At 34.7% G+C, this 18,316-nt stretch overlaps 1 protein-coding gene across 4 annotated transcripts in view; it reads right to left on the reverse strand.

Annotated features, from left to right (window-relative positions):
* Positions 1-3,416: 3,416 nt before the first annotated feature.
* LOC149958618 (synaptotagmin 1-like) overlaps positions 3,417-18,316 on the reverse strand; it is an 87,941-nt gene continuing 73,041 nt past the window's right edge. For 2 of the 4 annotated variants that reach the window (XM_090165955.1, XM_090165956.1), the window contains exons 7-10: positions 12,752-12,869; positions 11,965-12,098; positions 7,430-7,682; positions 5,726-6,481 (exon numbers count right to left, since the gene is read on the reverse strand). In XM_090165955.1, the coding sequence (XP_090022081.1) occupies positions 7,491-7,682; positions 11,965-12,098; positions 12,752-12,869 (444 nt within the window). In that variant the 3' untranslated portion in view covers positions 5,726-6,481; positions 7,430-7,490. The other 2 variants (XM_090165957.1, XM_090165958.1) reach the window with 2 other exon arrangements.

Raw genomic sequence — 18,316 nt, forward strand, 5'->3', positions numbered from 1 at the left:
TTACAGTTATACATTATTAAAAACCTTGAAAAATCAAAAATCTGCATTGATTTATGTAGTTTTTATATATTTTTTTATTTTCACAAAAGGAGAAACGATTTTGAATAGTTAAGGGAATGTATATTACAATGAAAAGTAAATACAATTTTACGTAAAACGAAATGAAATAGTAAAAAGTATAGAAGCGTTTTCCCCCTGTAAATTTCATCTAAGTCTAAATATACATATTGTTTGATATGAGAAAAATTGTGTTTTTTAGTGAATTATGATTTCTTTAGTTGATTAAACTAAATCTATATTTTTTTACATAATTTCAAATTTTCTTAAATAGCTAAAATATGAAGTTACGTAGAACCAACGACGAATGAAGCGATATATTAAGACTAAAGATTTTAGCAACTAGATGGCGGGATTCAGACTGCACAGGGGAGGTCTACGTCACTTTTACGTCATTTCTACGTCACTTTCTATTAAATGTACCCCGTCCAACCCGCCTAAAACTAAATACGATTAGAATTAACTACGGCTTCGAATCGTCATCAGATGAGGGTAACTTCATTTATAAAAATGTTTTTCTTCAGCGACGTGGGATTTCGATTTTTTTTACATGTTTATTTAATTTCTTTTAATATATATTAAAAACCAACATTTTAATTAATTTGCCTACCCCTTTGGTACATAGCTAAACACAAATTTTACGATACAATTGCATCATACATACATTTCGCATTAATTTAAGATTAATTTTTAAAATTAATTCGCCAACTAACATTAAACCTACCGATAGATGGCCTTCACCATCTACGGTTTTATTTTCTATTTTTTATATATATTCTTGAGATCATCGTAAGCTGGAATGTATTGTGTACGGAGATGGTGATTTGAAATATTTTTGAAAAACTTTGATTTTAATTTATAATTTTCTCTCAAAAACTACGCTAACATTTTTTTAAGACATACATGTGTTTTGGAACTAAAATATTTTTATTTTGTAAAGCTTTAATTTGAACTGGGATTTTTTTTTCTCGATTATTTTTTTTTGTTGAAATTTTCTACATTTTTTTATTTTTCGTGTTTGAATCCTTGTTTTATCCATTACCTGGTACTGAGTTCCATGATTGGTGTGTACGTGTTAATATTTAACCGGTACAGATAGTTAATTTCGGGGTCTGACCTTGACCTTCTAACTTTAGCGACGTTGAAGGAATTGAAATTGGTGAGAATTCCTGCTCACAATATTGGCTTTGTTAGCACATTTTACAGATAGTAAAACTTCATTAATTTGAATTTCCAGTTCTTGGATTCATAATGAAAACCGTCAATTTCAAACCTTATGCCTTCCTTTTCAAAGCTTACGCCACTTCAAACCTCAGACAACGTTTGTCAAATCTCAGACCACTTTTTTCAGATCTCAGACCTTAATTATTTTAACTCTTACACGATTTGAAACCTTCTTTTATTTTTTTACCTACCTCATGTTAAAACAGTCAATCTAAATCACATACATATTTTCCTGATCACAGCCAATTATATTCGAAGAAGGGTTCCAAACGAAAGTTTAGTCTGGTCCAGATGAATTTACCTCACTAGTTCAAGTTCACTTCTCAACTCTGCTGGTCTATCAAATAAGAAGATGTTTTCTTTCTAGCTATATCCAATCAGGAATCGCTTCATTCTAATTCTATCCAATCAGGAATCGCTTCATTCTAGTTCTATCCAATCCGGAATCGCTTCATTCCCGTTTTATCCAATCACGAATCGCTTCATTCTAGCTCTATCCAATCAGGAATGATTTCGTTCTAGCTCTATCCAATCAGGAATGATTTCGTTCTAGCTCTATCCAATCAGGAATGATTTCGTTCTAGCTCTATCCAATCAGGAATGATTTCGTTCTAGCTCTATCCAATCAGGAATGATTTCGTTCTAGCTCTATCCAATCAGGAATGATTTCGTTCTAGCTCTATCCAATCAGGAATGATTTCATTCTAGCTCTATCCAATCAGGAATGATTTCATTCTAGCTCTATCCAATCAGGAATGATTTCGTTCTAGCTCTATCCAATCAGGAATGATTTCGTTCTAGCTCTATCCAAACAGGAATGATTTCGTTATAGCTCTATCCAATCAGGAATGATTTCATTCTAGCTCTATCCAATCAGGAATGATTTCATTCTAGCTCTATCCAATCAAGAATGATTTCGTTCTAGCTCTATCCATACAGGAATTATTTAGTTCTAGTTCTATCCAATCAGTAACCGTTGCTTTCTAATTCTATCCAATCAATAGTTCGTTATTTTCTAGGCCTATCCAATCAGGAATCGTTTTTTCTAGGTCTATCCAATCAGTAGTCGTTTATCTTTCTTGCCAATTAATTGGAATTTCTTTCTATGACTTTAACCAAACAGAATTTAATCACCCTAACTCTATCAAATAATTTTTCCCTTATCCAATCACTAGTCGTTCTTCGCTAGCTATAACGAATCCTTAGATTTATCCAATAAGGTGTAATTTCTCTTTAGTTCTATCCAATTAGAAGCAGTTTACCGCTGGCACATTTCAAGGTCATTCCGACAAGGTCAACGCCGTATTTATCCGATATATCCAATTTCGATTTCGATCAAGGTCAGCCTGACACACCAATCATTTCAAAGATCACGCGCGCTCGCCTTCAGAAATATCTAGTCCTCCTTTAAATTGAAGGTCAACTCTTCCTAGTTCAAGGTCAACAACGGTTATTTCCAACGTTCATTCTCTCTGAATGTTTCAACCATTTTAAATATCCCTCCCAGAAAGGTGAGAGTAACGCGTTATTTGTTTTTCACCAAAATCGTCTTTCATCCCAGATTGTTCCCGTAAAACAACTAGAAACCCTACCTGGCCACGAGTATATAAATTCAAGAAGTTATATTGAGATATTAGATCAAGAAATGGTATACCTTCTCCTTCCATCAGCAGTAGGTCAGGTGAAGAAACTAACTAAGATACTGACCACAACTTAATAAAGACTGGCCTCTCCCGCGCCCTTCTTCAGAGGTCAAGCTAGAATTTCCTTGTCACAAACAGGCCCGTACCAGGGTGAAATGTCCGCGGTAGGCGTGAGGTTCCGCGCGTCACAATTACCCAATCAACGGAACCTTCTTTCAGAGCCCAGCGGCCATCGTCGGTCGGCACCAAAACCACACAATCCCCGAGCGTTTATCGAGCATGACGAACAGGGATTCAGGGGGACCACTACCGGCGACGTCCGCGGCCATGAGCAGGCCCTCACGATCTTCGTTCGAACCGAGGCGGCTCCGGACACGCCTCCTTCTTTCTCCTACGCCACGCCCACTCTCCACGACGCCCGCCTCGATTCGTGAGGTCACGCGGGAACCCTACCGCGGTAGCATTTCCGAACTTATCAGCTTCGTCTTTTCCTCAACCTATGGACAAATTAAATTCTTTCTCCACCAATTAAAATTCATCGCCATGAGCGATTGGAAGCCTTTTAGAGAATGACGTAATAGCGTCGGTCTCGTTGCTGTAACACACTTTTACACTCATTATTTTCTTACAGAATTTTCCACCAATCGTATTGCACTCCCGGCTTAGAATTTAGTAGCCACACTTTCCGTCATTATCCAATCACGTACCCTTTCGCGTTCCAATTTATTTTCTTAACCAATCACGTTAACCATACATACTCCACCCACTCTTTATTAGCCAATCGTTTAAACCATTTTCCTTTTCATTATTTATATATCTTAATATTTTCTCAATCAACCCAATTCTTCCCCTTCATTCCCTTAATCAATCATATTTGATTTACTTTGATCTAAGCAATCAGTTTCTTTCTTAACACATAAGCGCGCGTTTAATTTTTTAATACATTAGTGTGCTAATCACGTCTCAATCGTATCATTTTTATCCTGTATGATCACGCATATTTTTTCTCAAAATCATTCTCTTTCTCATTGAAATACATACTACCAGATGATAGGATCTTACTAAACAAACTTGTATGTTACTTCCCCATCTCCATCCCTTTAAATCGCGAGACACACCTCCAATTTAATCCAACCAACCACATTTCTAGATGACATACACCCTTATTAACTCGACCAATCACATTACGAGCTAAAACCTTAAGCAAACAATCACAGTACTCCGTTAGGCAACCTTTATTCAAACGTACCAATCACAATCCTCGTTGACAAAAGGTCATCCATAACTATTCCAATCACTCTCCGAACTGAAAAACATTCCACCCCTAAACAACCAATCATAGTACTCCACCAGGTAACTCCCACTCAAACGCGCCAATCACGATACTCCACCAGGTAACGCCCTTTCAAACGCGCCAATCACGATACTCTCCCAGGCAACTCCCACTCAAACGCGCCAATCACGATACTCCACCAGGCAACTCCCTTTCAAAAGCGCCAATCATAGTACTCCACCAAGTAACTTCCACTCAAACGCGCCAATCATAGTACTCCACCAGATAACTCCCACCCAAACGCGCCAAACACAATATTCCACCAAGTAACTCCCACTCAAACGAACCAATGGCGTACATACACACCCACCAAAACGGGCCAATCGAAAGTACAGCAACGAAATCAACACCATTACGTAATCTTAATTGCCTCCCTGATTGGACCAGTTAAATAATCTAACTCTAATTCATAGTGTGGGTGTGTTTTGTTACGAAACTACGTTTTGTACATACTCTAAAAACTACATTAATTTTTTTCTGTGTTGGTGTGTATGTGTGTGTCTTAAGGGGGGCGTGGTTATAGTTATGCCAAAATCGCAATTAATGTTTTTCTTTTTGGTAATCGCGTGTTATTTTTTTTCCAAAAAGCTCAAACATCTCTTTCGTAAATTAACAAACATTAGGATAGTTACTTTAAATTCATCAAAATTAATTAACAGTACTTAAGCGATTATTGTGATTTTTTTACAATAAAATTCCAAACACTTGATACCCGTGCGTAGTACGTCTAAAGATTCACAGTGCTATAAATGGCACGTATGAAGAATTAACTCACGGTATTTCAGGATTTTTAATTTAAGATTTTAAATTTCCAATCCTGCATTTGTTATATTCTTCGGGGGGAGGTTTCATTTTGTTTCATTTTGTTTTTTTTTTGCAAAAATGCTACGAGTACTTTTTCTTATATATAAGTCCACGATTAAACTACTGCGTTATTTACACGTTCGTGCAAAATTTTCTATATTCCCAAACGAGGTGCTGCCACCTACTAACAACGCAAAAAATCACTATAGATGGCAGCACCGCGTTATACATATAACGGATATTTATTTCTTTATATTTATCATTCGTACGTAATCTCCGTGCAACATTTATACTACGATACACAAATATATATTTTTATATTGTTTTTTTTTAGGGTAGGTAATTTTTTTTCCAAATTTTTACCACGTTGAAATTACGTTAACTATTTTTTTCGGTATCTGGCATTTTATACTGCACCGCGATTATACATTGAACTACGTCGCATGCTTTGAATTTTAGGGGTTGTTTATATTTACTGTGATTCTTGTAAATAGAACGATATAGTATGGATTTTTCTGGTACCCAAATACTACAAGGTCCTACATACAATGTAATATTTTTACATTTTTTTTATAATTATATATATAATATTTCATTAAATTATAATTATATCGATCGTTTATAAACAATAAAAGTTATATGATGACAGGAAAATTTGCTGTAAAAATTAAAATGAGTAATTTTTCGGGGTGGAGTTTTGGTAACATTTTAACACTCGAAAGCCTTTCATGCTTACGTTAACATCAACGTGCATTTTATATATTTTTTTATTCCATCAGATGGCTCCACACAACGGTTTCGAGGGGTTCAAACGTATACGTAAACGAAAAAAGTATATATATATATATATAACATTTATGACAATTTTTTTAATAAGACGATTTTTTTTAAACACACTATATTATCGAGATGTTACGTATCGCAACATAAAAGCCATTTTTTTCACACGATTTCAGTCACATTTCTACGAAAAACGTTGTATACGAAAATTTCGCCGATGTACATATTCAAAGGGGGCGTGGCTTTTGTTGGGTTCACGTTATGACGTCACGTCTACGCGTCATAGGACGTATCCTCCCCTGCGCTAAGCCTTTTACGCACGCCCCTTTTTTGATTTTTCGCGAATTTTATAGCGATTTTTCAACCAAAAATTTTATTTTAAGATATAAAAAATTTGTGACTATTTTTTTGATTTCTACTCGTACGATTTATTTACTAATTTTTGATTCTAGTTATTTTTAGGCTTAATGTTGCGATAGTAAGCTCAAATGCAGAAAATGGTAAGATGGGGGTAATATTTTCTTTTTAAATATTTAACAGTTCAGATTTTTTGCACTGGGTGGGGGGTTAACACTTCGGGGACAACTAAGTTAAGCCTTGGGCATTATTTTCACCACATCTGTAATGGGGAACTTTCCGCCTATAAAGACACATTCGTGGGAAGGGGAGGAGTCAATGACGTCATTCAATTTTCCAACCAATAGCAAATCGTGCGACAAACACACAATGTGCACTGACATTTACGTGCTTAAAGGGAGCCTGTTTTTTTCCTAAATTTAAAATTTAATTCCAAAAGATTTCGTAAGAAACCTACATAAATTCTATGAAGTAGAATTGAAATCAAGTACATATGTGAACTTTTTTTAAATCTTTGAAAGTACACGATAAAACAATGTCTACAATCCTCCGAGTATCACCTACTCGTTTTTAAGAGGGTGTCTTAAACACAGGGTTGTCATTTTTTTTAAATAAAAATCAATTTATTTTTTTCAGTAAAATCTTTTTTTAATTTAAATCGGTTTTTTTTAATTTAAATCCATTTTTTTAAATTTAAATCCGATTTTTTAAATTTAAATCCGATATTTTAATTTAAATCGGATTTTTTAAATTAAATCAGATTTTTTTTATTTGAATCGATTTTTTTAATTAAATCGGATTTTTTTATTTAAATCGAATTTTTTTATTTTATTAATTTCTATACAATTAATGGCTATTTTCCTGTTTAATTAACGGATATTTTACCTTTATCAGTTAGCTAGTCTTGAATTATGTGAAATCTTAATTAAATTTAATTGCCATTTAAGAACGTATTTTTTGGCATTTTTATTCCTCTATTGAACTAATTTGTGATTTAAATCAAAAAATTTTAAATCAAAATTTATTTAAATCAGCCAACCCTGCTTAACCAGTCAAAAATCGCGTTACTGAATTTTGCAAAATAGTAATTTAATTTTTGGAAATTAGAATTTTGTTTTAAGCAAAGGCCCAAAATGAAGAAAGAGGGAGTGAGAGTCCCTTTAAGCACGAGGAAGGAGGAATAAGGACCCGACGATATTGTAGAGAAATGTGGTTGCCGATGGCGACTTACCTCAAGGACTCGTCTTTAGCTAAGTGTTTGACCGCGCCCGTGGCTACTGCTGTTGTCGCTGTTAGTTCTCCTGTCCGTCCTGGGGGTCTTTCAACGAATGCCACTGCGCAATCGGCCTCCGAGGGGAGGCCAGCATGTCCATCCAGTGGCGCAGTTCCGTTCCCGTCGCGTTGCAGCCCAAGAGAACCTTTCCGATTGGTTCGGACGTTCCAATTCTATCGTAGTCGACTACTGTTACCACCAAGTTTACTTTCTATAGCGTACCAAAGATAAAATGATGATAAAATATACTATCGGATACTTCTGCGATGACTCGGACGGACGGACGGACGGAATGCCTTCATCGAAATTATAAAAGAGGAATAGAAACTAAGTCGAATTATTTTCTGGGGTGTTTTAGGCCTTCAACTTCCGTTATGTATTGTTAATAGAAAAAATAGATTTAGTTTTTTCATTAATCATAGACGATGAGTTATCTCTATAAAAAAGTATTCCCGAGATAACGATTGTATATATATTTTGACGCATTTTATTGTACCATAGCAGTATGAGTTCCATGATCACGTAATAAACTTAGTTATGATTTTAACGAGTGTTTTCCATCAACCAACTAATAAGTAGGTAGAGTAGGGTTCGGATATGTTAACGTCATATGCTAAGCTTTGTTTTTTCAACATACATTAACCGGAAGTATCCCAAACGTTAGTCCCTTGAGATAAATTCTATATTAACTGGAATTACCCCAAACGCTAGCTCCTAGAGATACATTCTATATTAACCGGAAATACCCCAAACGTTAGAATCTAGATATATACCATATGTTGACTGGAAATACCCCAACCGTTAGAATCTAGATATATACCATATGTTGACTGGAAATACCCCAACCGTTAGAATCTAGATATATACCATACGTTGACTGGAAATACCTTAACCGTTAGAATCTAGATATATACCATATATATGTTGACTGGAAATACCTTAACCGTTAGAATCTAGATATATACCATATGTTGACTGGAAATACCCCAACCGTTAGAATCTAGATATATACCGTATGTTGACTGGAAATACCCCAACCGTTAGAATCTAGATATATACCATACGTTGACTGGAAATACCTTAACCGTTAGAATCTAGATATATACCATATGTTGACTGGAAATACCTTAACCGTTAAAATCTAGATATATACCATATGTTGACTGGAAATACCCCAAAAAATCTAGATATATACCATATGTTGACCGGAAATACCCCAACCGTTAGAATCTAGATATATACCATATGTTGACTGGAAATACCCCAACCGTTAGAATCCAGATATATACCATATATATGTTGACTGGAAATACCTTAACCGTTAGAATCTAGATATATATCATATATATGTTGACTGGAAATACCTTAACCGTTAGAATCTAGATATATACCATATGTTGACTGGAAATACCCCAACCGTTAGAATCTAGATATATACCATACGTTGACTGGAAATACCTTAACCGTTAGAATCTAGATATATACCATATATATGTTGACTGGAAATACCTTAACCGTTAGAATCTAGATATATACCATATATATGTTGACTGGAAATACCCCAACCGTTAGAATCTAGATATATACCATACGTTGACTGGAAATACCTTAACCGTTAGAATCTAGATATATACCATATATATGTTGACTGGAAATACCTTAACCGTTAGAATCTAGATATATACCATATGTTGACTGGAAATACCCCAACCGTTAGAATCTAGATATATACCATACGTTGACTGGAAATACCTTAACCGTTAGAATCTAGATATATACCATATTTATGTTGACTGGAAATACCCCAATCGTTAGAATCTAGATATATACCATATATATGTTGACTGGAAATACCTTAACCGTTAGAATCTAGATATATACCATATGTTGACTGGAAATACCTTAACCGTTAAAATCTAGATATATACCATATGTTGACTGGAAATACCCCAAAAAATCTAGATATATACCATATGTTGACTGGAAATACCTTAACCGTTAGAATCTAGATATATACCATATGTTGACTGGAAATACCTTAACCGTTAAAATCTAGATATATACCATATGTTGACTGGAAATACCCCAAAAAATCTAGATATATACCATATGTTGACCGGAAATACCCCAACCGTTAGAATCTAGATATATACCATATGTTGACTGGAAATACCCCAACCGTTAGAATCCAGATATATACCATATATATGTTGACTGGAAATACCCCAACCGTTAGAATCTAGATATATACCATATGTTGACTGGAAATACCTTAACCGTTAGAATCTAGATATATACCATATGTTGACTGGAAATACCCCAAACGTTAGAATCTAGATATATAACATATGTTGACTGGAAATACCCCAACCGTTAGAATCTAGATATATACCGTATGTTGACTGGAAATACCCCAACCGTTAGAATCTAGATATATACCATACGTTGACTGGAAATACCTTAACCGTTAGAATCTAGATATATACCATATGTTGACTGGAAATACCTTAACCGTTAAAATCTAGATATATACCATATGTTGACTGGAAATACCCCAAAAAATCTAGATATATACCATATGTTGACCGGAAATACCCCAACCGTTAGAATCTAGATATATACCATATGTTGACTGGAAATACCCCAACCGTTAGAATCCAGATATATACCATATATATGTTGACTGGAAATACCCCAACCGTTAGAATCTAGATATATACCATATGTTGACTGGAAATACCTTAACCGTTAGAATCTAGATATATACCATATGTTGACTGGAAATACCCCAAACGTTAGAATCTAGATATATAACATATGTTGACTGGAAATACCCCAACCGTTAGAATCTAGATATATACCGTATGTTGACTGGAAATACCCCAACCGTTAGAATCTAGATATATACCATACGTTGACTGGAAATACCTTAACCGTTAGAATCTAGATATATACCATATATATGTTGACTGGAAATACCTTAACCGTTAGAATCTAGATATATACCATATGTTGACTGGAAATACCTTAACCGTTAAAATCTAGATATATACCATATGTTGACTGGAAATACCCCAACCGATAGAATCTAGATATATACCATATGTTGACTGGAAATACCCCAACCGTTAGAATCTAGATATATACCATATATATGTTGACTGGAAATACCCCAACCGTTAGAATCTAGATATATACCATATGTTGACTGGAAATACCTTAACCGTTAGAATCTAGATATATACCATATGTTGACTGGAAATACCCCAAACGTTAGAATCTAGATATATAACATATGTTGACTGGAAATACCCCAACCGTTAGAATCTAGATATATACCGTATGTTGACTGGAAATACCCCAACCGTTAGAATCTAGATATATACCATATGTTGACTGGAAATACCTTAACCGTTAGAATCTAGATATATACCATATGTTGACTGGAAATACCCCAAACGTTAGAATCTAGATATATAACATATGTTGACTGGAAATACCCCAACCGTTAGAATCTAGATATATACTATACAATAACCAGAAATACCCCAAACTTTATAATCTAGAGATATATCCTATATTAACCGGAAAAACCCACAACGTTTGCTCCTTGAGATACATTCTATATTAACCGGAAATACCCCAAACGTTAGAATCTAGATATATACCATATGTTGACTGGAAATACCCCAACCGTTAGAATCTAGATATATACCATATATATGTTGACTGGAAATACCTTAACCGTTAGAATCTAGATATATACCATATGTTGACTGGAAATACCTTAACCGTTAAAATCTAGATATATACCATATGTTGACTGGAAATACCCCAAAAAATCTAGATATATACCATATGTTGACTGGAAATACCCCAACCGTTAGAATCTAGATATATACCATATGTTGACTGGAAATACCCCAACCGTTAGAATCTAGATATATACCATATGTTGACTGGAAATACCTTAACCGTTAGAATCTAGATATATACCATATGTTGACTGGAAATACCCCAAAAAATCTAGATGTATACCATATGTTGACCGGAAATACCCCAAACGTTAGAATCTAGATATATAACATATGTTGACTGGAAATACCCCAACCGTTAGAATCTAGATATATACTATACAATAACCAGAAATACCCCAAACTTTATAATCTAGAGATATATCCTATATTAACCAGAAATACCCCAAACTTTATCATCTAGAGATATATCCTATATTAACCGGAAAAACCCACAACGTTTGATCCTTGAGATACATTATATATTAACCGGAAATACCCCAAACGATAGAATCTAGATATATACCATATTTTAACCGGGAATATCCCAAACGTTAGCTCCTAGAGATACATTCTATAGTAACCGGAATAACTGCAAAAAGTATCATCTAGAGTTACATTCTAAAGCATTGTCAAAGTGAGAGTTGCTATTCCTCTTGTACAATTTATCTGGCGTCAACCCAGCGTTTCCCTCCTTACCTGTATTTGCTCGAAAGGTACTTCGAAAGTAAAAGATTCATTATAATATGGATTCAAGGTGCATTTTTTAATAGAAGTCTTCTTCTTTTTTATTCTCTTGCCGTTCATCATGAGCGCAATTTTGACGTATGGATCTGCAAGCAACGTATAGTCACATATCAATATATCGGACAATGTATGTTTTACTAACATTATTGTCGAAACTAAGACCTAAAAATGGTTTAACTAGTTGCCTCCAATTAAAAATTATAGAAAATTTTCTCGCAGGCTTTAATTTGATATACGACCAGCCAATACTTAAAAACGAAATATAAAACTTGACTAGTGGTCAATTCGAACATAATTGACCAAAAGGACGCCCAAAATTAATTATGTCATATTTTAAGTCAACGGCAACGTATTCCTAAAGTTTTAGTGGTGCTTGACCAGTGGTCAATACAAACATAATTGATCAAGAGGGCGCCCAACCTTAATTATTTCACATTTAATGCAACGGCAACGTATTATTAACCGTTTAATGATGCTTGACCGGTGGTCAATACAAACATAATTGACCAAAAGGACGCAAAAAGTTAATGATGTCATATTTTAAGACAACGGCAACGTATTCCTAACGTTTTAATGGCGCTTGACCAGTGGTCAATACAAACATAATTGCCAAAAAGACGCCCAAAGTTAATTATGTCTTATTTTAAGACAACGGTCACGTATTAGTAATGGTTTAACGGCGCTTGACCAGTGATCAAGCGAAAACCTTTAGGAGTAACATAAAAACTGATTAACTCACCCGAAAGACCCCCGACATCCATTTTTTTAAGGTTTTTAGCCTCCAGAATGACCACGGTCAGTTTCCCAGCGGTAGGGACGTATCGCAAAGAAAAGCAAATGTCACCCAGCTTGTTTTCCTACAAGATCGTGAAGAACACACCGAGAAGAGAAAAGGGGTTAATGGTTATCTCAGCAACCCTGGCGCCATCTAGCGCAAAAGCTGTTCGTTTCCACTCGACATAAATATACAACGTCAAAGCAGCGACGACGACGTACGGTGGCGGCGGAAGATAAGAGTAAAGCAAGAAACGAAAAGCTTCATCGGTCAGTTTTGAAGTTAGGGTGCATCTCAAAACGCGATGATATATAGCTCACCCTTCGTTAAGTAATATTAACAAGCTAGCCAACGCGTAAGGATAGATTCACACTACTTCAGAAACTGACTATTTCATTATTTGTGTTTGTTCATTGTAGTTCATTATTATATATTCATTGTATAATATTAATATTAAATATCTTAAATAAGGGGTGGAAATTTGAAAAGGGGGTGTTACATTTTGGCCTCTTTATTGTAAATAATATCGTACTCAAATGTAAAAATAAATTAACTTCATACGACTAAATATTGGTACAGATAAATGTCAATATTTGCACCATCTAGCGACGTATTTGGAAACCAATTTGGTCCTAAAAAGATTACTAGCGTTACAATGGTCAAACATAAATAATAAAATGGATCAACAAATATACCTGGATACACTGAATAATGAATCCTACGGTAGATTCTTTCGTTTTTTGAACACTAGATTAGAAAACACTTAAACAATGTCTAAATGGAGCTGTCGTGCAAATACTGAAAGTGCCGTTGCCTAATGCACCGATATAATATAGTCACAATATTTAATGTCTACGATACAAATTCAACTATGGAAATAACACGGATAATAATAGATTAAATCAACAAGATGCCATGGTGTGCAAAAAGAGAATTACTCTACACAATTTCCCTACCCCTCCAATAAGCGCGCGGAATTTGGTCGTGTGGGCGTGGCTACCTGAAATACTGGAGCGTGATTGGTTTGGCGTTGGGGGTTATGACGTAACAAAATTTCTTAGCGTATGGGTTATAGAGAGATGTACGGATAAAAAAAAAGATTGGGATGAATATATGATACTCTACGTCTAGGCAAAACGAAAATGTGATTTGTCGGAGCGGGTGACGTCAAAAATGAGGGCGGGGACACTTAGCCCTGATTGGTGGAAATTAAGCATAGCGACACCAATTAAAAATAAAATAAAATAAAAACGCAAAAAAGCAATTTTTGTTTTGTTTTAGCAAACAACTGCACGCAGATATTTCGTGTTGACGTGGCCGGTCTTAGGCTTACCGGTTCGAATGTCGAATCTTTAAATTTACTAAATAGACTATCCCAAGTCTAATAACCGGTTCCTCTAACCGGTTCGAAAGTTAAATTTTACAAATAAACCGGTAAGTTCCAAAACCGGTTACACCGCACACATCGAAAAAAATATATATATACCGACTACTAAAAAAAACACAAACACAAATATAATAACACACAATCTAAATACATCGATTTCAAATCGTTATGGATATAAACAAATATCCAAAAATAAAAAGGAAATAATCTTGCTCAGACATTTAATGATAGCACGCCAATTAAAATTTTGGTCTATCGATATCGAGAGGGCGGGTCTGTGAAGGCGTAGTTGCGTCTGAAGACGTTCATACTTACAAAGTGGCCGCGTCATGAGCCCGGCGGCAGGTTTAGATAGAGGCCAAAGGTAGCAGATGCCGACGATTCAACGCCGAGCAGATAAATCAGAGTATGGTGATTTTTCAAACCAAAGTCAGAAGATCATAAAAATGACATTTTTCGGGCATAATTTTAAATCAATCAAAAAAATGAAAAGAAAGAAATATTTTTCATCAGCAATAAACTTTTTGCCAGGCCAAAATGTAAACAAACAAAAAATTATAAGTCGATTTTTGGAATTAATTAAAATATATTTTTAATAGATCAAACTGGTTTTCTTTGTCACTAGGGAATTTCACGAATCCACATATAATGCGTGTTTGTAATACTTTTAAAATATAATTTACTTTTATTAATAATTAATCGTGGATTAACTAAATTAATCGCAGTTTTTTTATTAAGATGAAAGAATGTATTTCGACAATTGGTATTTTCTATTAAATTCAATTAATTGGGTGTAACTTTTATTTAAATTAATTTTCCTATAGAATAATATATATATATATATTTACATCCATTTCATCAAAATGAATAGAAGAGTTACCTTCGAGTAAAGGGTCATAAAAAGGTCATTTAAGAGTATTCAGTTATTCTCTATAGCGTTGTCATGGCTAGGCTTAAAACAAAAACCTTATAAAACAACTTAAATTATTTAAATAACTAATAAATTTTTAGGGTTATTATGGTACAAATGTTGTCCAACTCCGTTGTTTACCAATAGTTCTTTTTTACATTAGGGTTATTAGCTGCTACTAGACGGCGTTGGCGTGCCCAACGAATACAATATTTGGTTCGATTCCTCGCTTCGGCAGTCAAAAGTTTTATTAGTTTAAACCCGTTAAAAAAATTGATAAATAATATTTTGTCACTTTTAAAAAAGCGTTAAATTATTTATGTATAATTTTTAATATATATATTTAAATTTATAAAAAAATAAAAAATTTATGTTCAAAAGATGATTCTACATATTTTAACCATTTTTAAAAAATATTATTTAGAAAATATTGACTGCCAGCACCGACAATCAAACCCGAGTTAACAATAGTAATTTTAGTTAAAATTTCGACCACACGGTGGCCATAATTTTGGTAGGGAGTTGACTAAAACAATTGTACCCTAATACCACTGACCGAAATCAATTCGTTCAAATTTCAATACCTTAATTACGCATTTAAAGTCGTTTTATATTCTAAATCAAAATAGTGTTTTTAAACTTTTAAATAGAGCTAAACTTAAAATTTACATTAATCAGCCTTCTTACAAAAATGTATTATGACACGAAAATAAAAATCAGCCAACCTTCCAGCCGAAATATCACACCAATACGTTTTGGCCAAAAATTTCACAAAAGTAAAAAAGACACGGATTCAGTTTTAAAAAAAAATACCGTTTCTTAACGACAAATAAAATATTTTACGATTTCGTAAGAAAAATAAATGTACAGGTTTTCAAAAATATAACAACATCAATTAGACTTGGCTAAATGATAGAGAATAATTAAATACCCTTAATAAAGTTGATTGGTATTCGTGTATTTTTTTGGGAAAATATTTTAATTTTACTATATAAGCTAAATTTAAAATAGAAAAGAGTGACGTGCAATTTGGCATGCCATCTATGAGAAGCATTTGTAAATGTTTTATTTTTTGTAAATTACCATGCATCGTTCAAAGCGTTTAAAATAAATAAAATACTTCAGAAGCGGAAATTAAAAATAAGGCAAGAATCTAAAGAGATGACCTAAAGAATTTCGCGAAGAAATATTTCTTCATAAAGAGTGAACTACGAATCTACTTTCCGTACGGTGAACAAACATGAATAGCCTAGTTTGCTGTTAAAATATAAATATTTAAATGCCATTTTTTTCACAATGTAAAAAAATGATTCGTCATATGATACCAGAAGCGTATAATCCTTCTAGGTCGTTAAAATGAAACTCGTTCCTTCGCAAGCTCGTCGCAGAGTACGTTGGCAGCTAATTTCCAGAAGGGTTGTTCGAAATTGGGATATGGCACTCCCAATGTATATCATCATAAGACTATCAAGTTTGAAACGAATGGGATTGTAATGTTAGGCTAATGACTGTCAAACTAGCTACATGAATCCATCTGGTGGTTAAAAACTGAAACTTATGCACAAATCCCCCAATTCATGCTACCAAATGGCAAGAGGTAATAGGTGGTTTCTTTTCATCTGTTCTCGGACTAAATGTGTACTCTTTTTACCCCAAAACGTTTTATTCACCTGTTCTCGGACTAAAAGTGTACTCTTTTTACCCCAAAACGTTTTATTCGCCTGTTCTCGGACTAAATGTGTACTCTTTTCACCCCAAAACGTTTTATTCGCCTGTTCTCGGACTAAAAGTGTACTCTTTTTACCCCAAAACGTTTTATTCGCCTGTTCTCGGACTAAATGTGTACTCTTTTTACCCCAAAACGTTTTATTCACCTGTTCTCGGACTAAAAGTGTACTCTTTTTACCCCAAAACGTTTTATTCACCTGTTATCGGACTAAAAGTGTACTCTTTTTACCCCAAAACGTTTTATTCGCCTGTTCTCGGACTAAAAGTGTACTCTTTTCACCCCAAAACGTTTTATTCGCCTGTTCTCGGACTAAAAGTGTACTCTTTTTACCCCAAAACGTTTTATTCGCCTGTTCTCGGACTAAAAGTGTACTCTTTTCACCCCAAAACGTTTTATTCACCTGTTCTCGGACTAAATGTGTACTCTTTTTACCCCAAAACGTTTTATTCACCTGTTCTCGGACTAAAAGTGTACTCTTTTCACCCCAAAACGTTTTATTCGCCTGTTCTCGGACTAAAAGTGTACTCTTTTTACCCCAAAACGTTTTATTCGCCTGTTCTCGGACTAAATGTGTACTCTTTTTACCCCAAAACGTTTTATTCGCCTGTTCTCGGACTAAAAGTGTACTCTTTTCACCCCAAAACGTTTTATTCGCCTGTTCTCGGACTAAAAGTGTACTCTTTTTACCCCAAAACGTTTTATTCGCCTGTTCTCGGACTAAAAGTGTACTCTTTTCACCCCAAAACGTTTTATTCACCTGTTCTCGGACTAAAAGTGTACTCTTTTTAACCCAAAACGTTTTATTCGCCTGTTCTCGGACTAAAAGTGTACTCTTTTTACCCCAAAACGTTTTATTCGCCTGTTCTCGGACTAAAAGTGTACTCTTTTTACCCCAAAACGTTTTATTCACCTGTTCTCGGACTAAAAGTGTACTCTTTTCACCCCAAAACGTTTTATTCACCTGTTCTCGGACTAAATGTGTACTCTTTTCACCCCAAAACGTTTTATTCGCCTGTTCTCGGACTAATAGTGTACTCTTTTTACCCCAAAACGTTTTATTCGCCTGTTCTCGGACTAAAAGTGTACTCTTTTTACCCCAAAACGTTTTATTCGCCTGTTCTCGGACTAAATGTGTACTCTTTTCACCCCAAAACGTTTTATTCGCCTGTTCTCGGACTAAAAGTGTACTCTTTTCACCCCAAAACGTTTTATTCGCCTGTTCTCGGACTAAAAGTGTACTCTTTTCACCCCAAAACGTTTTATTCGCCTGTTCTCGGACTAAAAGTGTACTCTTTTTACCCCAAAACGTTTTCTTCGCCTGTTCTCGGACTAAATGTGTACTCTTTTCACCCCAAAACGTTTTATTCCCCTGTTCCGGGGATGAGAATTACTCCGGCCAATAAACTATTCGCTTGTTCCGGAGTATTAGGGCTACTCTAGTTACTCCTTATGGAAAGGAGGTGTAAAGGAGTAAATCGGATTTTGTCGTCTGCTAGCCAGAGT

The sequence above is a fragment of the Leiobunum rupestre genome, chromosome 2 (genome assembly GCF_980474605.1).
Source record: "Leiobunum rupestre chromosome 2, qqLeiRupe1.1.hap1, whole genome shotgun sequence".
In the NCBI taxonomy this organism is placed as follows: Eukaryota; Metazoa; Arthropoda; class Arachnida; order Opiliones; family Sclerosomatidae; genus Leiobunum; species Leiobunum rupestre.